This window comes from Ursus maritimus, unplaced genomic scaffold (genome assembly GCF_017311325.1).
Source record: "Ursus maritimus isolate PB19 unplaced genomic scaffold, ASM1731132v1 scaffold_14, whole genome shotgun sequence".
Lineage (NCBI taxonomy): Eukaryota > Metazoa > Chordata > Mammalia > Carnivora > Ursidae > Ursus > Ursus maritimus.
In genome coordinates, this window is record NW_024423786.1 from 755,982 (window position 1) to 781,274 (window position 25,293).

General features: G+C 41.8%; 1 protein-coding gene across 1 annotated transcript in view; it reads right to left on the reverse strand.

The window, feature by feature from the left end:
• Positions 1-7,029: 7,029 nt before the first annotated feature.
• Positions 7,030-25,293, reverse strand: part of TXNRD3 (thioredoxin reductase 3) — a 46,022-nt gene continuing 27,758 nt past the window's right edge. The window contains exons 13-15 of the mRNA XM_040628356.1: positions 10,871-10,966; positions 8,257-8,391; positions 7,030-7,816 (exon numbers count right to left, since the gene is read on the reverse strand). Coding sequence (XP_040484290.1) covers positions 7,754-7,816; positions 8,257-8,391; positions 10,871-10,966 — 294 coding nt within the window. The 3' untranslated portion in view covers positions 7,030-7,753. The remainder of the gene's footprint in view (positions 7,817-8,256; positions 8,392-10,870; positions 10,967-25,293) is intronic.

A 25,293-nucleotide genomic window follows, 5' to 3' on the forward strand; every position in this document is an offset into this window, starting at 1 on the left:
GCCTCCACGTGAGCACAGAGCCTGAGTCAGTTAAATGCCTGCCTTCAGCTCAGGTCATGATCCCAGGGGCCTGGGATCGAGTCCTGCATCGGGCTCCCTGATCAGCGGGGAGTCTGCTTCTCCTTCTCCTTCTGCTCCTCCCCTGCTTGTGTTTTCTCTCTCAAATAAATAAATAAATAAATAAATAAATAAATAAAAAGAATTTGACAGCAAAACCATGTAGTCCTTGATTTTTCACTCTAGGAAGGCTTTAAGTTATACATTCTATTTATTTAATGAATGTAGTGCTTCTTAGATTTTCTATTTCTTCTTGAATCAGTTTTGGTAATTCGTGTCTTTTTAGGTACTTGTCCATTTTTCTCGAACTTGTTGACTACACTGGGGTAACATTGATCAAGATACTCTACTATTTTTTAAACGTCTATAGCATCTTTTTCATTTAGAACAAAGGTTTCAATTTTTAAACAGTTTAGATTTACAAAGGAGGAGGAGGAAGAGGAGGAGAAAATAGAGTTCCCATATACCCCCTCACCCAGTTTCTTTATTAGCATGGCACACAGTACAATTCATGAACCAATACTGATATATTATTATTAACTGAAGTCCATACTTTATTCATATTTCTTTAGTTTTTACCCCAACGTCTTTTTCTATTCCAAAATCCCATTCAGGATACCACGTTATGTTTACTTGTCATGTCTCCTTATGTGGCTCCTCTTGGCTGTGATAGTTTCTCAGACTTTCCTCGGTTTTCATGACCTTGACAGTTTTGAGGAGTACTAGTCAGGTATTTTGTAGAATGTACTTCAATTGCAATTTGTCTGATGTTTTTCTTATTCAATTTTTTGGTCATTAGAGTAATGCAAAGAAAAGCCACAATAATACGCCAATTCACACCTATTAGGATGGCCATTACCAAAAAAAAAAAAAAAAAAAGGAAAACAACACTTATTGGTGAGGATGTTGAGAAACTAAAACCCTTGTGTGCTGTTGGTAGGAATATAAAATGGTATAGCCACTGTGGAAAACAATTGGCAGTTTCTCAAAAAGTTAAACACAGAATACCATATGACCCACCAATTCCACTTCTAGGTATACTGAACCAGAGACTCAAAGAGATACCTGTACACCCATGTTCATAGTAACACTCTTCACAATATCCAAAAGGTGGAAACAACTCAACTATCAATCAACAGATGAGTGGATAAGCAAAATATGGTGTATCTACACACTGAAATATTATTTAGGCATAAAGAGAAATGAAATTCTGATACATGTCACAACACAGAGGAACCTTGAAAATATTAGGCTGAGTGAAATAAGCCAAACCCAAAAGGGCAAATATTGCATGATTCCACTTAAATGAGGTACTAAAATAGGCAAATTCATAGAGACAGAAAGTAGAATAAAGTTTACCAGGAGCGGCACAGAAAGTGAAATGGGGCGTTACTATTCAATGGGGACAGTTTCAGTTTGGGAAGATAAAAGGTCCTGGATATGGATGGCAGTGATGGTTGCACAGCATAGTGAATGCACTTAATGCCACTGAGTTGTACACTTAAAAATGGTTGCCATGGGGGGGGGTGCAATGGCGGGTGCCTGGGTGGCTCAGTTGGTTGAGTGTTCCACTTTTCATTTTGGTTTAGGTCACAATCTCAGGATCATGAGATCAAGCCCCACATCCAGCTCACGCTCACTCTCTCCCTCCCACCACACCCCCACTCATGCTTGTCCTCTCTCTCTCTCTCAAAAAAAAAAAAAAAAAGCTTGCAATGGTAAAAAGAAAAAAGCCAATCAGTGCCCTTTAATATTTTTGTTGCATTAATTATTTTAGTAAAATTTAGATTTCCGATTGATTCAAATTTCGTACCTCTGGTTCAGGTTTTTGTTTCTTCCCCTGTGTTCAGGTTCCTCTGTCCCTCCCTCCCTCTCTTATTCCTTTCCTTGTTAATAGTGGTTGCTGATACATGTCAGCGATGCCGTCCTCTCTATCCTGCTCATATCTGCATGCTTCATCCTCAAGAGTCAAGTCAGTATCATTAGGGTTAAGGGCCTACCGGACATGGTAGAATTAACCCCTTAGCTGTGCTGCAGGGGGCCATGGGTGATTTTCTTCCTATAATTCTGAGGATTAGGATCCTTTTTAGTGATGGAGGCATAGGAGCAGCACCAGCAACAAAGGCATTTTGTAGTGTGTGACCTCAGCATGCCACACAGTAACTGCTCTCCCTTCACACAAGCAACAAATTGATGGACCCATATACTGCAAAGGGTATCAGTCTTCTACTGAGCAGTCTACAGAATGGGGCCAATGCCTGCTTGAGACACGCAACCCGTGGTCACAGGTGAAGAGTCATTCTCGAGTCTAGACTCAGTTATGGCTTATGCTTGAGACGTAAGATTCAATCTGAGATACACAGATCCAGCTCATGACACATGACCCAGGGCCACTTTAAGGAGAGTCCCAATCCCATTCTTCTGTCCCTAAGTACCAGTTATCAAAACTTCTGACTTGGGCCAGTTAAACCTTCCACAGAGACTCCACAGAACCAAACAAATGCAGCACAAAGCAACAGCTCAAAGTGCATGCTCACCAGCAGACAGCAGAGCCAGGTAACAAGCCAAAATGAAAGTTACCATTTACAACTGTTCTTGTTGCATCTTTTTCTTTTTGCCCTTTTTGTTTCCTCTAGTTTTAATTGAGCATTTTACATGATTGCATTTTATTTTCTCTTCATATATCAACTTCCTTTTGAAATTTAGTGATTGAACTACAGTTTCCAATATAGATTTTTAACTTTCAAATAACACTATGCCCCTTCAGACATTGTCTGAGAAAGTCTTTATTTCTTCTTCAGAAATTTTCCCTGCAGAAATTTGGGGGTAATCGGAGGGATCACTTCATGTTTCCCTCCTCTGAAGGATCATTATCCTGCCCCGTTGTTCCATGGCTGATTGTAGTCATTTCATATTTCCTCCAGCTGGTTTATAGTTGGATATTACATCTAGTAGCATGGGTGGAAGCATAAATCTGCATAAAGACTTGGTGATCTTTTTCATTAAATTCCTAACACGTTTGTCACACCCTGCTTAAAAGCACTGGATGATTCTCCACTGGGAAATAAACCACAACTTGAAAAACTGTACTACTACTCAAAAACAGATAGTGTTCTAAACCACATCATACAAGTCATGTGAGCTTGAACTGTTTTAACACTAACTCACTTAGAGGTCTATGTTCTAAGAGAAGACTACAGTAACAGGAGCTCGATATGGTTTCAGATATCCCAAATTCTTTTTTTTTTTAAGATTTTATTTTAGAGAGAGAGCATGAACATGATGGGGGGAGGGGCAGAGGGAGAGTGAGAATCTCAAGCAGATGTCACCCTGAACGTGGAGCCTGATATGGGGCTCAATTTCATGACCCTGAGATCATGACCTGAGCCGAAATCAAGAGTCAGATGCTTAATCGACTGAGCCACACAGGAACCCCATCCTAAAAATCTAAAGATAAGACCACTGACATTTTTCCAGCAGCTAGCCTCAATTACAAATTCTGGCCAATTGCCGCCCAGACCCACTTACTAATCTTTATTATGTAACTACCCCTTTACTAACTCTGGCCTCCCAAATCCTCTGGGTACACTTCTCAGCTCCATTTGAGAGGACACCAAGACTCTGGCAAGGTAGTGCTCTCCCTTGCTAAGTCTGATGAACCCAACTTTGTATGATGAACTTGTTTCCCCAGGGTTTTTTGTTTTGTTTAACGTGGGCTTTGACAACCATGGATATGCTCCAAGGAAGTTCAGCAGGGACCCACCACAGCCACAGCCCAGGACCACCAGCTCCACTGAGGCCTCCACAGAAGGCACTCCACTGAGGCCTCTTGAGCTTTCCTGTCTGGGGTTACCTTCTTCATGATGAAGAGTTCAGGTCAGTACTAAGTTTGAGCTGCAGTCCCTTTTTGTTGAAATCCCAAATCTGTATGAGCTTTATTTTGTCTGTCCTAGGAAGAAAGTCCCCAAAACGTTTTAGTTATCTGAATAGATTTGTACTACTTTTAATTTTCCTTGGTGGCATATTAGATATCTATTGCTGTGTAACAAATTACTCCAAAATTTAGCAGATTAAAAAATAATTATCTCACAGTTCCTGAGGGCCAGGACTCTGGGAGTGGCCCAAAAGCGCTAATGAAATTTCAGTCAGTCTGCTAGCTGGGGGAAAGCTTGCCTGGGAAGTATTCACTTCCAAGCTCATTCACATGGACAATGGCAGACCTTAGGTACTTGCTGTTGGCTGGAAATTTCAGTTCCACATCATCTGGGCCTCTTCATGGGCTTCCCGAGAGTCTTCATGAGAAGAAGGCAGCTGCCTTCTCCCAGAATAAGTGATCCAAGAGAGTGTATGAGACCAGAACTTAAGCTGCAGTCCTCTTATGACCTAATCTTAGTGCATACCACCAATTCTGCCAAATGCTACTGGTCACAGAGACCAACCTTGGTACAATGTGGGAGGAGACTACACAAGGATGTGACTACCTGCAGCTGGGGAGTCCAACCTGGGAGCCAACTTGGGGCTGCCTACCATGGTGAAGTCTGCCAAAGCACTGATATGTCAATATGTCTCCCATCAGCCTATCTATTGGCTATTGTGTGTCTACAAGAGCTTTCCTTAATAAGGCCCAACTCATGATCACAGAAGCCAAGATATCCTACACCAAAATGCAGTATGCCAGGAACTTAATAAATGTGTTCAACTGTTTAAAGTCTGTGAAACAGGCAATATTGTCCATACTTAATAAATGAAGAATAAGAAAAGTTAAGCAACTTGTTCTGTCATATAAGTCACAGGACCAGGCATTCCCAAGTCATCATTCTTCAACTTCTAGGATTTTTCCAGAACTCCTCACTTCTTGTTGAGTGGTTCCTGGCTCTAACCTAGTTCTTTCCAGCTTGATCTCCAAGCCCTCACTCACCTCACACTACCTCCATACTCCACTTTCCATCATCCTGTATGGATTTTAAGGTCCCTGTGTTCTTAGTGTTAGTCCTGCGGCAGAAATCTTTTGCCCATCCCTTTACGGTATCAGTCTTCTGAAATTTGTTGAGGCTAGCATAGGCAAATTTCATAAATATTCCACATGTGCTTGACATGAGGAAGTTTTCATGTTGAATGTGATGCTCTTCTGAGTTCATTAAGCTGGGCTTGTTAATTGTATTATTCAAACCTATATTTTTACTGAGTTAAAAAAATTTTTTTTATTTAAATTCAATTTAGTTAGCATATACTGCATTATTAGTTTCAGGGGTAGAATTTAGTGATTCATCAGTTGCATATAACACCCAGTGCTCATTCCATCACGTGCCCTCTTTAATGCCCATCACCCAATTACCCCATCCCCTCCCCTCCCCTCCAGCAACCCTGTTCGTTTCATAGAGTTAAACGTCTCTTATGATTTGCCTCCCTCTCTGTTTTCATTTTATTTTATATTTCCTTCCCTTTCTCTGTGTTCACCTGTTTTGTTTCTCAAATTCCATATATGAGTGAAATCATATGGTATTTCTTTTTCTCTGACTCATTTCACTTAGCATAATACTCTCTAGTTTCATCCACATCATTGCAAACGACAAGATTTCATTCTTTTCGATGGTTCAGTAACTTACTGACTTTTCTCGTGTTTGATCGAATTACTGAGGAATATTAAAATCTCTACTATAATAGACGGTGTTGATTTTTCCTTGCAAATCTGCATGCATCTGTATGTTATTAGTACACACAAGTTTTATCTTCTGGTAAACCTAATCTATCACCATTATCTCAGGCCCACTTTTACCCCAGGAGAGGAGACGAGAGGAAAGAGATGAAAGGGGGAGGGAGACTAGGGGGAGCCAATTACAGATAGGGTTACATTGAAGTCCAACCTCCTCCTTGCAAAGGGAAGATAACTAGCCTTCCCAATAGCCTGCAACCCACACGGTGGTTAAAATTCTTGGGATGGATTACTTCCTTCCTCCTAAGAGCATAGCCAAGTTTCCTTGTTGCTTCTTTCTGGGAAGCAGAGTATGTTTTTTGCTCACCCTCCCACTGGCGGTACAGCCCATAGGGGTCCCAGCTTTACACAAAGGCTTCCTGTTTGAAACTTCACACGAGCAGGCCTGGACTTTAAGGTTTTCTGCATTATGCTGAGTGCAGGTAGAACCCCCTTCCAGGCTTTCTGGTTTCATTTCATTTGGGGTCCTGCAAACTCCTGGTCGCTCAGCAATATGGTAACAAAAAGTTTTTAAAATTATTTTATCTAGAATTTTAGATGAACCCTTCAAAGCATCATTCAGAGCCTCTCCAGATTGCTTCAAATCCTTGAAATCCTATTCGTCCCTCATGGTTCAGTTCAAATACAGCTGCTTTCATCAAACTCTGATCCATCAACCACCCCCCACCCCATATCCAGTGGAAATTAATAGCATCTTCCCGTTTTTCACTGGGCCGTCTCCACCTGGGTTATAGCAACTGCGACAACCACCCTTACTTTTCAGAGTTATATTTGTATCCTTCTCTCCCCAGTAAAAAGGCAACCCAGTAACTGGAACCTCTGTCAGGTCATTGGGTCCCCATCCCCACTCCAGCCCTGTTCACTCCCTGCCTCCAGAGAGGGGAGCAAAAGGTTCATCTAAAGATGGTGTTTCCAACTGTTGAATGGCTTCAATTTTTTCATTGAAACCTATGGCTAGACATTCTGATCACAGAGCTATCCAATCCTACGAGAGTGGGTTCATGGTAATGTCCTGTTCAAGAGAGCACTGGCTGCCTTCGTTGCATTGGCCACTCTGCGATGTGCTCCTCAAGAAACAACAGATTTTCCAAAAGGACCCCGGATAGACCCCTACTTCAAGGGCCTTTTAGATGCTGACAGGTGTGCAGATTCAAATAGAATCTCCTATCTCCTGTCCATTTACTGAACTTGACTGTAATTCAACAGATACGGATTGAATCATTTTAAACAGTTTTAAGTTAGTCAGATTTCACATCATACAGTATCGAAAACTTTTTAATAGCACCCTTAAGATCAATGCACAGCGTGTCTCTGACATGAGACACTAACAAGAGAGGACTCCAAGGTTGTTGCCACCGGGAACCAGGAGAGGGTGAGGCACGAGGCGGGAGTCCGACCGCGCGTACGGTGTAGACGGCTCGCTAAACCCTGTACAGCATGAGCAACTTCCTAGGAACGCACCCTGCATCGCAGCCGCTGCGCGAAGGCATTTCCAGGACACCGCTGTTCGGCGGCCACGCGGCATCCCCACATTCAGGCCCACGTGCTGGAGGCTCGCTGCTTTACAGTCAGTTTCGACGCTGAGAAAACACTTCCAGAGAAACAACAAGGCAAGGGGATAAAAACACTACACTAGCAACCAGAGAAGTTAACTTGGATTAGTTGTGCGCTTGCAAGGCCCTTCAGAGGGAAGCTCCATACTGACGCGGAAGAGCATCGGCCTTAGCTCACCTCACAGCGGTTCCGAGCTAAGACGTCAAGGAGGCAGCCTACCTGCCCCTCCCAGCCAGCCGAGCCCGCTGAGCACACGCCCGCTGCCGTCCGCCTCCTCGCCCTTCTCATCTCTGTGCCGGGGAGAGAGGTCCAGCACCGGCCCGCGCAGGAGAACAGGTGCAGGAGCACCGACTCACTACCCGGGGGCGTTATTATCCTGCGGAGAAATGGGAATAGGACAAGGAAACCCAAACAGCAGCGGGGCTAGCCTCAGCAGCCTTTCTGCGTGATGTCTAGTCCCGACGACTTGGTGATTTCCAAAGTTGTAAACACCTGTTCGAAAGGAAGAAAACCAAGCACATTTATATCTAGCCATCAATATTTCAGTGTTGCTTTAAGAAAACACGTTTTGAATATTACATCTAGGTTAACCTTTATTTTTTTTATTTTTATTTTTTGTAAAGATTTTATTTATTTATTTGACAGAGATAGAGACAGCCAGCGAGAGAGGGAACACAAGCAGGGGGAGTGGGAGAGGAAGAAGCAGGCTCATAGCGGAGGAGCCTGATGTGGGGCTCGATCCCATAACGCCGGGATCACGCCCTGAGCCGAAGGCAGACGCTTAACGACTGCGCCACCCAGGCGCCCCCTAGATTAACCTTTAAAATCTATGAAGCAGTTACTAATACAAAATCTTTCTGACGATAGGCTTTATATCAGTTTTTCAAACTACGCCAACTGAAATCAGCAAAAACACAACCCTATCTCCCTACCTCACCACATGTGGGGTGAATTCCCACGGTGTCATCGAGTAGCTGCTTTGTGAGCCCACATTTCATCGCGGCTGCAAACCCTTGGGTGATCTCACCGGCGTTCGGTCCGAGAACATGGAATCCTATCACCCGATACTTGAAAACGCAAACAGAAGAAAGCCCGTAGGTTAATGATCTGAATGGGAGTCTATTTATTGCAAGTTCACAGTTAACATTTACGGCAGCTGCTACAGAAAAAGAACTCTAATGTTGAACCGAGCAGAGAACATTATCATGAAACTGAACCACCGTAAGAATCTGTTAAATGAGCCAGTAAATGCACATCCGGAGTTAATTTGCACTCAAATTTACTAGAACAAGCAATTTACCCACTGCATGAAGGAGTTCATTAGTATGATGTAAATTCCCAAATTATGCTGAGATAGTGCTAAACAACAACATAACAAATCTGAATTAAAGTCCAACGCTGGGGGCGCCTGGGGGGCGCAGTCGTTAAGCGTCTGCCTTCGGCTCAGGGCGTGATCCCAGGGTCCTGGGATCGAGCCCCCATCTGGCTCCCCGCTCCGCTAGGAGCCTGCTTCTTCCTCTCCCACTCCCCCTGCTTGTGTTCCCTCTCTCGCTGGCTGTCTCTCTCTCTCTGTCGAATAAATAAATAAAATCTTAAAAATAAATAAATAAAGTCCAACGCTGGAATAATTCTAGGGCATCAGGGTTTGGAAATGCAGTGGTTCCTGGCCCAGGAAGCGAGCTACCCGGCTCCTGACGTAACTAGGCAGAGATCAAGGAGGGGCCAGAGCGGGGCTTTCAGCCAGGCCTGCGCGCAGGGAGGGACGGGGCGCGGGGACGAGCGGACCCACAAGACAGGGAGCCAGAGCCAGAGCGCATCTCCAAGGTAGCGCTGCGATGGTTTTCCATCAGACGCGGGTCTTCATTTTGATGTTCAGCAGTGAAAATGCTCAACAGGCAAGAGAGAAGGCAGAAGGGCAGAAGAGAGACCTCCGCTGCCACGTTCTGGAGAAAGAACAACGCGCACGCCACCGCACGCACACGTAACGGGCGCTCACAGGAGGGCCCCAGGAGCAGCGCTTCTCACAGGGCTGGCCGCCAGAGGCCACGGAGCTGTGTGTGAGGAGGGGCAGTTCTCGGGGCCCCACGGAAGGCTCCTGCGCTGGAATCTCTGAGACGGGGCATCCTGCAGCAAAGTGGGGGAAGGGGGGCAGCCTGGAGACACAAAGGACCTCTGATGAAAATCTCCACTTCCAAATAAAATGAAGGCAGGTCAAGTGAGAGGGCAAACCTCATTCACACTTTTCACCCAAGAGCCACAGGGAGGTAGGAAGCACCAGGGTGATACTCTAGAAATAGCAATTTGGATGGCGGTAGAAGGAGGGGCAAGCTCTGCTGCGGACGGCGCGCAGTGTGCAAGAGCGGCGGACGGAGAGTGGAGGGAGTGGCAAGGGACAGAGCACAGGGAGTCCAAAGAGGAGTGGAAAGACCGTGAAATTCTGCCCCAGGCCCACCAGTGAACACCTCTGTCAGGAGATCAGAAATATCTTGGCTGTGGCAGGGGCTCTAGCAACCTGCTCCCAGTCCCGCTCACTTCAGGGAGCAGCAGTACGTGCAGACCGGCTCTGCCTGCTCCCTTTGGAGAGGCCTCCCACAGCTGGCATGACGGTGAGCTCAGATCACTCATGTCCAGTCAGAACGAGCACCCCACAACCGGCACCACCCCCGGGGAGCACAGCCCTGCGGTGTTTCTGGGGCGCTCTGACCAGTATCCCCTGCACACCTGTGCCAGGGCCAAGGGACTAAGTTCTAGAGCTCTGGGTGCCTTCACTGCTCAGGCAATGGGGCACCTGCCAACTGGCCATGAGCCTGTGACACCTGTCTTCTGTTACACTGCGAATTCGATGGATTCGAGAGAAGATGACCATTACTTTGTAGACTTTATACAAATATCAGTTATCACTGTTCACACGTATCTAATTTTGCTTCACCTCCCAGGTTATAAATTCTTAAAAAGGGAGGAACGAAGTCCTACTGCTTTCTATGCTCAGTGTTCTTTACAAAACAAGTCATACAGAAGCTGCGCTTTCCACTACGATAACGAAGGCGTCTATCACCAATTCCATGCTCACCTCAAGAGCGGGGAAGGCAGAGAGCCTCCGCCCACCGGCTTTCCACCCCACTGATTCTTCTTTAATGAAAGCCTTCATTAGTAATCAGTTAATTAACTAGTTCTCACTTCATGCAAGCATCTCTTTCTAAAGGCTTCTGACACACATTTGGTCAATTTACAAAATGCACACACATACCCTCCATTTTATTAGTTGATGACCAAAACTTTCCCAGGTCATCTGGCTCTAAACTGCCAAGTTAGATAGCTCTGGAAAGGGACAACTTTCAATGATTTTTTTTTTGAGATGGTATTAGTGAACCCCCATTACCATCTGTCATGTGTTCAACCTCCACAAACATATGGACTGGGTAACATTTCGAAGGATTTCTGCCTCGCCCTGAAAGCGGTCTTTAAAGAGATCATTCAAACCCAAAGACTAGATTAAAAGCGACAGTTTAAAATGACAGCTTTTTAGCTTCCGATCATATTACGTACATTGTCAGATTTGTTGCAAATTATTTTTGCATAACAAGTATTGTTGTCTCTGCCGGCCACTGTCCATTCAAGGGGCCAGAACAAAGTATGATACACCTGCAAGACAAGGACAAATAGGCCAAGATTAATGTCTGTGAAAACCACTCCCTGATACGCTCTTTAATTGTATAAAAATGATTATCTCTAGAACAGCTTTCACAAATTTAAAGTGTCACGATCTCGACTTATGTACGTCTGATGGGAGCATCTGGCCGCCGTTCCTGTAATACCAGCTGCACAAGTGTGTGGACCTTTTTTTTTTTTTTTTTTTGCTCTGCTGTCAGTCCAAAAAATCTCCTAATTAATTAAATTCCATTTTAAAACATGGGCAATGCAGTAGGCCCTGTGGCACCTAAGAAGGTAAATAAAGACCGAGATTCTGCTTCAGTGAATTTACAACCTGCCTACAAGGTTCACAGTCACACCACATCTCGGAAAAGCAGAAGAAATAAAATAGTTCCAGCCGTTCACGGCCATTAAGAACACCACCTCTGCTACTTGAGAGCCCACCCTCCAGTGCTCTGAATGCACCTGTAAGGCCCCTCGATCTGGCCTGGTCAGCTGGGAGCCCGGACAAAGCACAACACATCCTCTACTCGTGGGGGCTACGCTGCCCCAGCCTGTTCCTCCTAATCTCGCCATAAAGAAGGTGATGGATTAATGTCCGCTGCCAGGGAAGAAATGAATTCCAAACTAAAATCCACAGTGGAAGGATTTAAATACTGATTCTTTGTTCTTTAATAGGATTATGTATATTTTGAATTTTGTCTTAATTATTGTTTTTATAAAAATGATACAAGGTTATCACAAGAATAATGCAGTGCAGAAAGTCACGAAGGAAGTAAAAAAAGAAAACTAAAAACCGCCATCCAGAAATAAATATTTTAAATGTTAGGGAAGCATCAATTGTTGGTGCATAGGTAACAACAATGAGATTTTTATTTAAAAGACATCATAGAACACAGTTACTAGTAATAAAAACTGTTACATTTAACTTGTATTTAACAGAAGAGAAACTCTTCCACATAATTTAATACAAACTTTTCAATCTCTGATAAGTGTTTCTTTACCTCAAGACAGTATTTCCTAAAATACAGGTTAAGAAAAGAGATGGTGAAAGCTCTGGGGTTTCAAACAAGATTTTCCCAACAGCAACCTTGTTCCTGGGCTGTCCTGTGCCATTCTGCTCACACGCCCCACTTCCCTTTCCTTCTTTCTCCGGTCTGTGGTCTGTCTTTGTTGTTCCTTTTAGTACTTTGAAGAAAGATTTTATTTTATTTAAATCTTTGGTCCTCGTGGTTCAAAGTGGGTGTGAAGTGTGGACCTAACTTTCCTTGTCTCTTGAATGGCCATCCACTTATTCCAACACCCTTAACTGAGTGTCTCATCCCACTGATTTAAAATAAAATTACCACCTTTATCATGAATGAGTTCTTCTAAGCATTTGAATCAATTTCTGGGTTTCATATTCTGCTCCACTCATCTTTCCGTCCACCTGTCTGCCGCTATGGCGTGATTTTAATTACTACAGCTATATGATAAACTTTAATCTCTAGTAGGACTCGTCTCCCCACTGCTCTCCTTATTCAGAATCTGTTATTGCTTGTCTCTTTTTTAATTTATCAAATTATGCACAATTATTAGACGTGATTTTCAAAGCTCTATTATGAAAACAACAGCCTCTGCCTCCCATGCCCATTTCAATCAATCAGAGGCAACTGCTTTCTCTTTTTCTTTTTTTTAAAGAGTATGTTTTCTTACTGCTGGGTCAGCAGATCAGTGCTGCAGTAGTATTCGCCTGGTGTAGAAATGATTTTATTTTGTTGGTCTCATTTTATTCAATTCTTTACCATTTGAAGCCTGTCTTATCCAAAATGCAGACTTCAGACATTAAGGTATTTCCACTTTTTCTCCTCTTCTGTCAGTTTAATAAACATCATAGCGAGCACTCTTTCTCCTTCCAGAACTACGTACTTTGTAAATGAGTTATGGGCAAGAGAAAATGCCCATGAGTTGGCCCAAGTCAGCACCTCGGGATCAATGGTTCACAACCTTGACTGCTCATTAAAATCCCGGGTGGGGGGGCGGCACATGCCCAAGCATCTCTGGGGAAGGGGCCAGGCACTGAAATCAGCATCTCTGGGTTGCTTTCACCTCTTTTATTTTATTTACCTCCATGTTTCTAAATAACATGCTTATGTCGAGTTTTCCACTTTAGGCTTTACTGACTTGCCTCTCTCTACTGGAGAGGGGGATTTAACTCCTTTTCTTCCCCAGCACCTACCACCCACTGGACATTCTTCCTGCCCCACCCACCACCCCTCCATCCTCCCAATTATAGTTATATTCTCAGCTAGATCAGTATCAGTGTTTCCTTTACTAAGTCAAAGTTATTCATAGACAACTGGATATTCACACACAAAGGAATGAAGTTGGACCCCTACCTCACATCATACACAAAAATTAACTCATAAGCCAAAACTTTTATAAAACTCTTAGAAGGAAACACAAGCATAAATCTTCACGATTTTGGACTGCGCAATAGTTTATTCAATGTGATGTCAAAAACACAACAGAAAAAAAGAGCAAAGTGGATTTCATCAAAATGAAAGACTTTTGGAGCTTCAAAGGAAACCATCAAAAGAGTCAAAAGACAACCTGCCGAATGGGTGAGAGTTTTTATAAATCATCTCTCTGATAAGAGACTTGGACGTAGAACATATGAAGAACTCTTAGAACTCAATGAAAAGACAACCCAATTTTTAAAAGGGCAAAGGATCTAAATAGACATTTGTCCAAAAAAAGATGTACACCTAGCCAGTAAGGTGACGAAAGGACTCCCACTATCATTAGTCATCAGGGAAATGCAAATGGAAACTGTAAAGAGATACCACTTGATTGGTGTTTTAGTTTCCCAGTGCTGTGCTAACAAATTACCACATCTTGATGGCTTAAAAACAAAGGAGTTAATATTCTTACAGTTCTGAAGACCGGAAATCTGAAATCAAGGCGTCTGCACAGCCAGGCTCCTTCCAAAGGCTCTAAAATGAGAATTCCTTGCCTCTTTTAGCTTCTGGTGTCTCCAGGTGTTCCTCGGCTTTAGCTACACAACTCCAATCTCTGCTTTTGCTTTCACACGGCCTTCTCCTCTTCTGTCTTATAAGCACACTTGTCCTTGGGTATAGGGCCAGAAAATCCAGGACAATTTCATCTCAAGATTCTTAACTTAATTCCACCTGCAAAGACCCTTTTTCCAAGTAAGGTCACACCCACAGGTTCCAGGGGTTAGGCTGTGGACATATCTTTTTGGGAGTCACCATGCAACCCACCACAGATAGCTATAATCGAAAAAGACAGATAATAACAAGTGTTGGCGAAGATGTGGAGAAACTGGAAACCCTCATATGTTGTTGCTAAGAATGTAAAATGGTACAGCTACCTTGGAAAACAGTCTCCCAGCTCCTCAGAAAGTTCAACATAGAGTTACCTGTGACTCAGTAATTCTACTCTTAGGTATAGACAAGAAAACGGATAGCACTATGTCCGCACGAGAACTTGTACAGGAATACTCAGAGCAGCTTTATGGCCAAAAAGTGGAAACAATCCACACGTCTGTCAACTGATGAATGGATACATAAAATGTGGTATTGTCCATATAATGGATTATTATTCAGCAATAAAAAGAAATGAAGGACTGGCACATGCCACAACAAGGATGAATCTTGAAAACTAGCTTACGCTAGGAGAAAGAAGCCGGTCACGAAGGACCACATACTAAATGACGCCACTTACAGGAAATGCCCACAACAGGCAGGTCTACAGAGACTGAAAGTAGATTAATGGCTGCCTGGAGCCGAGGGTGAGGGGATAGAGGAACACAGGGAGAGACTGCTAACAGGGGCCAGGTTTCTTTCTGGTAGTGAGCATACAAATCCGTGAAGATACTAAAATCTACTAAATTGCACATGTAAGTGGTTACCTGTATGCTGTAGTTCTTCTAGGTAAGTAAAGCTATTTTTTTTTTAAATCACATCTGAGTCACATAGTAAACTATGGTTATTTTACTCTCATGAATTTTTATGGAATTAAAGAGTATCTTGTTTTGCATTAGACTTAATTTTCCCTCTACTAACCCTGATTTATCCCAAATCTTAACTATACGGTATTCTAATCCATGAACACTCAATGTCTTTCGAATTATTTAGGTCTTATTTCTTTTAACAATGTTTCAAAGTTTTCAGTGTACACATCTTTTGCCATCTTAGTTAAATCTATTCCTAAGTATTCTTTTTAATGTTATTGTAATTGTTTTTAAATTTCCTTTTTGGAGAGCTCATTGCAAGCACATAGAAATACAACCAATTTTTGTGTGTTTTCATGCCCTGCAACTTTGCTAAATTCATTTAGTTCTATTTTGGCCTGAATTATGTCACACCCTCAAAATAAATTTGTTCTTTGAAATTCTAACCCCTAATACTCCAGAATGTAACCATATTTGGATAGGGACTTTAAAGAGGTAATTAAAGTGGGACCGTTAGGGTGGCCCTAATCCAATATGACTGTGTCCTTACAAGAAAAGGAAATTAGGACACAGGCACTCAGAGGGAAGATGATGTGAACACATGGGGAAAAGACAGCCATCTACAAATCAAGGAGGGGGGCATGGAATATCTTTCTGTCATGGCCCACAGAAAGAACCCACTCTGCTGACACCTTGGGCTTAGATTTCTAGCCTCCACAACTGAGAAAATAAAAATCTGTCTTTCATATGAACAGACACTTTTCCAAAGAAGAAATCCAGGTCGCTAACAGACATGTGAAAAGATGCTCAACATCACTGGGAATCAGGGAAATACAAATCAAAACCACAATAAAATACCACCTCACACCAGTCAGGATGGCTAAAATTAACAACTCAGGAAACGACAGATGTTAGTGAGGATGAGGAGAAAGGGGATCCCTTTTGCACTGTTGGTGAGAATGCAAATTGGTGCAGCCGCTCTGGAAAACAGTATGGAGGTTCCTCAAAAAGTTAAAAATAGAGCTACCCTAGGACCCAGCAATTGCATTACTAAGTATTTACCCAAAGGACACAAAAACATTGATTTGAAGGGACACCTGCACCCCAATGTTTATAGCAGCAATGTCCACAATAGCCAAACTACGGACAGAGCCCAGATGTCCATCGACAGATGAATGGATAAAGAAGATGTGGTACACAAAAACAAACACATAGATCAATGGAACAGAACAGAGAACTCAGAAATGGACCCTCCACTCTATGGTCAACTAATTTTCAACAAAGCAGGAAAGAATACCCAATAGAAAAAAAGTCTCTTAAACAAAAGATGTTGGGAAAATTGGACAGCCACATGTCGAAGAATGAAACTGGACCATTTTCTTACACCATACACAAAGATAAACTCAAAATGGATGAAAGACCTCAATGTGAGACAGGAATCCATCAAAATCCTAGCGGAGAACACAGGCAGCAACCTCTTTGACCTCAGCCGCATTAACTTCTTCCTAGACACATCTCCAAAGGCAAGGGAAACGAGCAAAAATGAACTATTGGGACTTTGTCAAGATAAAAATCTTCTGCACAGCAAAGGAAACAGTCAACAAAACTCAAAGGCAACCTACAGAATGGGAGAAGATATCTGCAAATGACATATCAGATAAAGGGCTAGTATCCAAGATCTATAAAGAACTTATCAAACTCAACAACCAAAGAACAAATAATTCAGTCAAGAAATGGGCAGAAAACATGAACAGACACTTCTCCAAAGAATACATACAAATGGTCAACAGATACATGAAAAAATGCTCAACATCATTTGTCATCAGAGAAATACAAATCAAAACCACAATGAGATTCCACCTCACATCAGTCAGAATAGCTAAAATTAACAAGAAAGGAAAGGACACTCATTGGTGAGGATGCAGAGAAAGGGAAACCCTCTTACACTGTTGGTGGGAATGCAAGCTGGTACAGCCACTCTGGAAAACAGCACAGAGGTTCCTCAAGAAGTTAAAAATAGAGCTACCCTAGGACCCAGCAATTGCACTACTAGGTATCTACCCCAAAGATATAAACATAGTAATATAAAGGGGTACCTGCACCCCAATGTTTATAGCAGTAATGTCCACAATAGCCAAACTATGGAAAGAGCCTAGATGTTCATCGACAATGGAATGGATAAAGATGTGGGGTGTGTGTGTGTGTGTGTGTGTGTGTGTGTGTGTGTAATGGAGTATTACTCAGCCATTGGAAAGGATGAAATCTTACAATTTACATCAACTTGGATGGAACTGGAGGGTATTATGCTGAGTGAAATAAGTCAATCAGAGAAAGACGATTATCATATGGTTTCACTCATATGTGGAATATGAGAAACAGCACAAAGATCATAGGGGGAGGGGTAGAAAACTGAATGGGAAGAAATCAGAGAGGGAGACAAACCACGAGGGACTCTTTTTTTTTTTTATAATTTTTATTTTGTTATATTAGTCACCATAACGAGGGACTCTTAACTATAGGAAACAAACAGGGTTGCTGGAGGGGAGGTGGGTGGGGGTTGGGGTAACTGGTGATGGGCATTAAGGAGGGCACATGATGTGATAAGCACTAGGTGTTATACGCAACTGATGAATTACTGAACTCTACATCTGAAACAAAGGGTGTAGTTTATGCCGGCTAATTGAATTTAAAAAAAGAAAAGAAAATGTGGTATATACATACAATGGAATATTACTCAGTGATCAAAAAGAATGAAATCTTGCCATTTGCAGTGATATGGATGGAACTACAGGGTATTATGCTAAGTGAAATAAGTTAGTCAGAGAAAGACAAATACCATATGATTTCACTCATGTGGAATGTAAGAAACAAAACAGATGAACACAGGGGAAGGGAAGGAAAAATAAAATAAGATAAAAACAGAGAGGGAGGCAAACCATAAGAGACTCTTAAATACAGAGAACAACCCTGAGGGTTGTTGGAAGGAGGGAAGGGGTAAGTGGGTAATGGGCCTTAAGGAGGGCACTTGATGTAATGAGCACTGGGTGTTATTTGCAACTGATGAATCATTAAATTCTACTCCTGAAACCAATACTACACTATATGAATTTAAATTAAAAAATCTTTCATATATGGCCTTTATCATGTTAAGGAGTTCCCTTCTAATTCTTAGTTTATTGTTTTTTTTAATGAGTATTAAATTTTGTCAAATGCTTTTTTTGCATCAACTGAGATTATCATGTGGGGTTTTTTTTCCCCCTCATCCTATTAATATGATATAATACAATGACTGGTTTTCATATGTTGGACCATCCTTATATTCTGGGAATAAATACCACTTCATTATGACATATAATCCTGTTAATATGCTGCTTCATTTGGTCTTTTGAAGATTTCTGCATTCATATTCATAAAGGATTTTGTCTATTCTTTTCTTGTAGTGTCTTTGCCCAAGGTAGAAAGGTAGTAGTGGCCTCATGGAAAGTTAGAAAATTATCAGTGTTAATTCTTCTTTAAATGTCTGGTGACCAGTGAAACAATCTGGTTCTGGGCTTTTGTTTGTTAGTTCTTTGATTCACAATTGATCCATCACCTTCCTAGTTCAGATTTTCTTTTGCTTTATGACTTAGTTTCTGCTGTTTATGTGTTTCTAGTAATGTATCACTTTCTCTACGTTATCCAATGTGCCGGTGTAAAATTGTTCATGGTACTCTTTTATAATTAAAAAGGATAATTTCTGTAAAATAAGAAGTAATGTCCTCACTTTCATGTATGATTTTAGACATCTGAGTGTTCTTTTTTCCTAGTCAATCTAGCTAAAAATTTATTTCTGTTGGCCCTTTTTCAAACTTTTCCTTCTGTTACTGATTTCTAGTTTCATTCCACTGTGATCAGAAAAGATATATGATTTCAATCTTAAAATTTACTAAGACTCATCTGGTGCTCTAACATATGGTTTATCCTGGGGAATATTCCATTTGCACTTGAGAAGAATGTGTATTCTGCTGTTGCTGGGTGGGGTGCCCTAATGCACGTTAATCTAATTGGTTTATAGGTGCTCAAGTACCCCACTTCTGAACGCTGTCTAGTTGCTTTAGCCATTATTGAAGGAAGGGTATTTTAAAGTCTCCAACTATTACTGCAGAAGTATCTATTCCTCTTTGTCTTTCTGTCAGTTTTGCCTCACATGTTTTTGGGCTGTATATGTTTACAACTGTTACATATTTTTGCTATACTGAATTTTTAAATCAATCCATAACATCCTTCTTTCTCTGCTGTAACTTTATTTTTTTAAGATTTTATTTATTTATTTGAGAGAGAGAGAGGCAGCCAGCGAGGGAGGGAGCACAAGCAGGGGGAGTGGGAGAGGAAGAAGCAGGCTCATAGCGGAGGAGCCCGATGTGGGGCTCGATCCCAGAACGCCGGGATCACGCCCTGAGCCGAAGGCAGACGCTTAACTGCTGTGCCACCCAGGCACCCCCACAGGTCACATTTTATACCATACATGCTCATTAACTTGGATTTATAATTATGTTTAATACAGTTCCCTTTTAAATCAGATAGCCAAAAGAGAGAAGTTATAAACCAAACCAAAAGTGCAATAACACAGGTTATTATATGTACCTAAGAAGTTATCCTTACTAGTGTTGACTTTTCCTATAGCTTCCAGTTACTATCTGGTGTCCTTTCATTTCTGTCTGAAGGAGTCTTTTCGGCATTTCTTTGGGGCAGGTCTACTAGTAATGAATCCACTCAGCTTTTGTTTTTCTGGAAATGCCTTATTATCCTTTGTTTTCGAAGGACAGCTTTGCCCGATACAGAATTCTTGGATGATGGTTTTCTTTCTGGACTTTAACTACGTCACCCCACTGTCTCCTGGCCTCCACTGCTTCTAATGAAAAGCCAGCAGTTTACCACCTTATTAAAGATCTTTTCATATGATGCATTGCTTCTCTCTTGTTGCTTTTAAAACTAGCTTTTTTTCTTAGGGTTCAAACAATTTGACAGTAATGCATGTCAGTGTTAATCTCTGAGTTTACCCTGCTTGGCTGTCTTTCAGATGCTTGGATGTGTAGGTTTATGTATTTCATCAAATCTGGGAAGTTTTGCCCATTAGTTCCTCAAACATTTTTCCTACCCTCTATTCTCTCCCTTCTCCTTCTGGTACTTTCTTTTTTAAAGATTTATTTATTTTAGAGAGAGCAAGTAAGCAGGGGGAGGGGCAGAGGGAAAGAATCTTTCAAGCAGATACCCCATTGAGCATGGAGCTCGACACTGGGCTCGATCCCACGATCCATGAGATCGTGACCTGAGCAAATAACAAGAGTTGGACACTCAACCGACTGAGCCACCTAAGTGCTCCCTTCCGGGACTCTTTTAATGCATACATTGGTGTGCCTCAAAGTATCCCACTCGTCTCTCAGGATTTCTTCATTTTTCTCCATTCTTTTTTCTTTCTACTGTGCACACTGGATAATTTCAACTGTCTTATTTTCAAGTTCACTGATGCTTTCTTCTGCATACTCACATATGCTGATGAACTTTTAGTGAATATTTCAATTCAGTTATTGTACTTTTCAGCTCCAGGATTTCTGTTTGGTTCCTTTTCATAATTTCTATCTCTTTAATGATGCTTTGTTCAGACATTGTTTTCCTGACTTCCTTTAGTTATTCGTCCACAGTTTCCTTTAGCTCACTGAATATATTTAACATTGATTTAAGAGCTGATTTAATGTTTTTGACTAATAATTCCAAAGTCTGGGCTTCTTCTGGAATGGTTTCTGTCAAATTCTTTTTTCCTGTGAATAGATCATACTTTCCTGTTTCTTTGTATGTTGTTATGAGTTGAACTGTGTCCTCCCAAAATTCATATGTTGAAGTCTTAGCCTACAGTATCTTAGTATGTGATCTTATTTAGAAATAGGGTCATTGTACGTAATTAGTTAAGATGAGGTCATTCTAGAGTAGGGTGGTTCTCATAATCTAATGTGAGTGTTGGCCTTACAAAAAGAGAAAATTTTGGGTACTCTGAAACACACACAAACAGGGAAGCCCAAGTGAAGACAAGGTAAGATCTATAAGCCACGGAACGACAAAGATTGCCAGCAAAACACCAAAAACTAGGAGAGAGGGATGGAATAGATTCTCCTCCACAGAAATCAAATGGAAACAACCCCGTCAACTACTTTGATGTTGGACTTCTAGCCCCTAGAACTGTGAAACACTAGAATTCTGTGGTTTAAGCCCCCAATTTGTGGTACTTTGTTATGGTAGACCTATCAAACTAATATATATGCTCTGTTGTTTGTGTATTTGTTTGTTTCCTTGAGTCTGGACATTCTGAGTATTACAATATGGTAACCCTGGAAATTACATATTTCCACATCTCAGAGATTGCTGGTTTTTTGTTTGTTGAGAGCTAGAGTCTTCCATGGATGACTTTTCCAAACTATTTTTGCATACTGTGTGTTCATTGTTGTGGTTTCTGTTCCATTGTCTCTGAGGTCAGCCAGGGATCTGAAAAAGAGGTCCTTAAATGTCTGACTCCCAAAATGGGAGGAGAAGGAGTGCCCTCTCTTGAAGTCCCACCACAGCAGGGAAGACACTTCAGTTGGTGGAGGCTGGTGCCAACCTCTCAGCAATCAGAAGCAGGGATGGGCAGTCAAAACACTGCCCTGATTTCTGGAGGACAAGGTCCTTACTGCCCACTCTGGCCCCAGAAAGCTGCACCAGGAGCAGAGGCCACCAAATCCTGCAAGTGCCCACCACAGTGCTGGGTTTGTGGGACACTGGCCATTACTGAAACACAAAAATCCCCCCCAATCTTCCAGCCTTCTCCTCAAGCTCTCCTCTGGACACTGAAAGTACTCAACTAGACTCCAGGGTTCCAGAAGAACTGCTTCAAACACTTCCCGCCAATTCAGTTGCTCTCCCAGTGAAGGGATGGGGTCCCTTCACCATTCTCCATAATAGCACCCCTGTTCACCCATCATTATCTCTGAGCGGCACTCCCTGCTATGGACATGTGCCTTCTGTTCAGCCATTCAGCTGCTGAAGGACACTGTGGGTTTTTTTTTTCCAATTTGGAGCTATTATGAATAAATCTACTATAAATATTCATGTACACACAGAAACGAACTAAGTCTTCATTTCTCTGGGATAAATGCCCATCCAATGGGTTTTTGATTTCTGCTACCATATTTTACATTTCCACCAGGTATCTGTTGGTTCTCTAAGTGTTACTTCTGAAGGTATGTCCTATTTATTCTCTGTTCATGAGAATAATACATTATTTCTGTACCTATGTACATAGTCTGTTTCTTTCAAGTCTGCTAATCTTTGTCTGCTCATATTAAATGTTGGGGATCAAAAAGATGTTTGGTTTTGGGGGTGATGAAACTGTTCTTTATCTTGATTCTAATGGTGGCTTTCACAACTGTTTGTCTGAACTCATAAAACTGTACACAGACACACAAAATCTACATCTTGCTGTAAGTAAATTATGCCAAAAAGTGGCTTTTTCAAAGTTTGAAAACTGTAAGCTCATTTTTATAGCTTATTGAATTTGAATTTCACTGTCCAATTACCTAACTGGGAAGTTTATTTGAGGAGCCTTATTCAGTATCTTTAGGTGTTTCTCTATGGACTTGTCAGATACCCCTGAGAAATCAGACTCTACCAACCTCTGGCCAGAGGGTGAAGGGCTGGTCGCCAGGCTTCTGGGAGCTCAGTGGAAGAAGAGTAAGATTCAGTATGTATTTGTTCACTTCAGTACTGTGCTGGATCCTGCCTTCCGTTAATCCCAGTACTCCCTAGTTAAAAGGTTTTTGGTTTTAACCATCACCAGAAAATAACCTTTCAGATATTTGCCAGTGTGTGGAAAGTGCTCTGTAGTGTCTGGAGGTGACAGTCTCACTGTTTCTTAAATGGATTTTTGGTTTGCTTGATGTCAGCTGGCCCCCTACATCCCCTCCAGACATACATGGTGTCACTAATTTCTGACCCTTTGATGACTCTGATGTAAAGTCAGGTTGGTTTCTTGACTTTTCCCTTACCAGCTTATCATCTTTTTTTTTTTTTATCTGTTGGGTTATTTACCACTCATCTGGTTTTTCCCCCAAAATGTCATTGCTATTTTAACTCCTTTACTCTCCCCCCATCCTTCAAAGATTATTTTTAAAGGCAGATCCCTTTCCATCAGAAGTTTATTGACATCACTCTATTGTCTTTGACACTGAATGTTATTATGAAAGAGCCTGGGGCCAGGCTGGTTCATTGCCCTTACAAATAACTAGCGTAACTAGAACATGTCTGTGTCGATCATGCTATGTTGGTTTCTTCTAGAAAATGGTATGTTACTTCAATCTTCAGATTCAGTTCTTCTTTAATTTTACGATGCTTTCTTCCACCATATTTCAGAATACCACTTCTGTATTTCTTGTTAGATTTTCTACTGCAGGGTATGAATTATATTTATGTTGGATCATCCTCGTCTACCCATGTCTATCTTTTTTTTTTTTTTTAAGAGAGAGAGAGAGAGAGAAGGGGTGGGGCAGAGGGAGAGGAAGAGAGAGAATCTTAAGCAGGCTCCATGCTGGCCGTGGATCATGACCTGAGCGAAATCAAGAGTCGGACGCTTAACCGACAGGGCCACCCAGGCAACCCTTGTCATCTTTATCTCAACCTTTCCTATCATTAACTTTATTCTCTGTCATCTGTTTCTTTTGATTCCAATGTATTTGGTAGTTCAGTGATAGAGTGCTTTTGATTCTCAAATGTGACCTTAACAATCAATCCAGGTGTTACTCCCCTGCTCCCTCCTTCCACATATCATGTATTCACTAGGTAGAGAGCCTGGGGCTTTTTACCCAGGAGAAATCCCAATGTCTCTTTCTTTCTCCTCTCTGTCTCTTCTCCTAAGGGCAGTATCAGGTATGGAATCACAGCACTGGGGGAAGAACACATGGTTTCTTTTTATCGGTCTCCTTTGGGTAACGTTTCCCCTAGTGTTGGCAGGGGTGTTTACCCTGGGCTTTTCCATATCATAGTAATAAGCAAAGGAAACGAGAAGCCCACAGATTGTGCCTTAGGAAGGAACATAGTGAGTTTTTAGAACAAACAGTAGACCAGTGTGACTGGACCATTATAAGCGGTGCAAAGGGCAGCATGAATGACTTGATTACACGATGCTTCTCACAAACAGTGAGCAGTTCAGATTGTATTCTTTGAGCACTGGGAAATCTTTAAAATGCTTTAGGTTGGGAAATGGCCTAACTGATTTGTATTTTTAGAACCTCCTCTGGCTGATGTGTGATAACCAGACTGCAGTGGGCTATGAGCGAATTCAGGGAGGCCAGGAGGAAGGCTACAGGCAAGAGATGATGGTGGACTGGCACGGGACGGGGAGCACGGGGATGGTAATAAGTAGGTCCACATGAGACATGCTCTGGGGGTCAAACTGGTAGCACTTCCTGGTGAACTGACTATTGCTGGTGACCAACACAGAGGGATTAAGGATGGCTCTCAGGTGTACCAGCGTGGGGGGGGGGGGTCCTTCCCTGAGAACCAAAACTTCACTAGATTCTCAAAGCAATTCATATTAAAACAGGTTAAAACCTTGGTTCTAGATACTTCACAATTTTGTATTATGAGGTCGGGTCACCAGAGAGTAGCACATGGGCACAGCCTTACTTAGGCCCCTTCAGGAACTCCTTCTGTATCATACTACGCAATGGCATTATGCCACGGGACTGCATTTCAGGAGCTAATAAGACACAGTTCTATAAGATCCACTACTGTATGTACTAAGGGGATATTCTAAGGCCATTACTCACCATATCTCAATGCCCCTTTTGTAAAAACTTGAGAAATCTCAGTCAATTTTCCCTCTTTTAGTCAGGTAGTAGGAGATAGATTTTTAGGTTAATTATAAAGCAAATCTATGTGACTTTATGGCATGAATTCTGTGAACCAACAAATTCACCTTTCTTCTAACACTATCCTAATCTTTCTTACCCTCATTTTGTTCCCACCTTCATTTTCTCACTTTGAAAAAATATATGTAATTTTGAGAAGCTTCCTCAAATCTCTTCATAATAGGAATTTAAAAAAATAATAGTAAATCAAATTTCTGGTCCTGTTGAGCACAACAAATAAATCACTACATAAATATATAGGAAATGGTTAGTTGATCTGCAGTGAAGCTTAGGGAAAAGACCTAAAATAATCCCACAAACCTAGGGGGGTTTTTCCTATAAAGATATTCCCATGTCTGGGGTATAGCCTTCTACGTGCTTCCTTTCACGTGCCTGTCTTTCTATCTTAATTTCTCATTAATTTCAAAAGTTTTAGAAGTAAGTGTTAA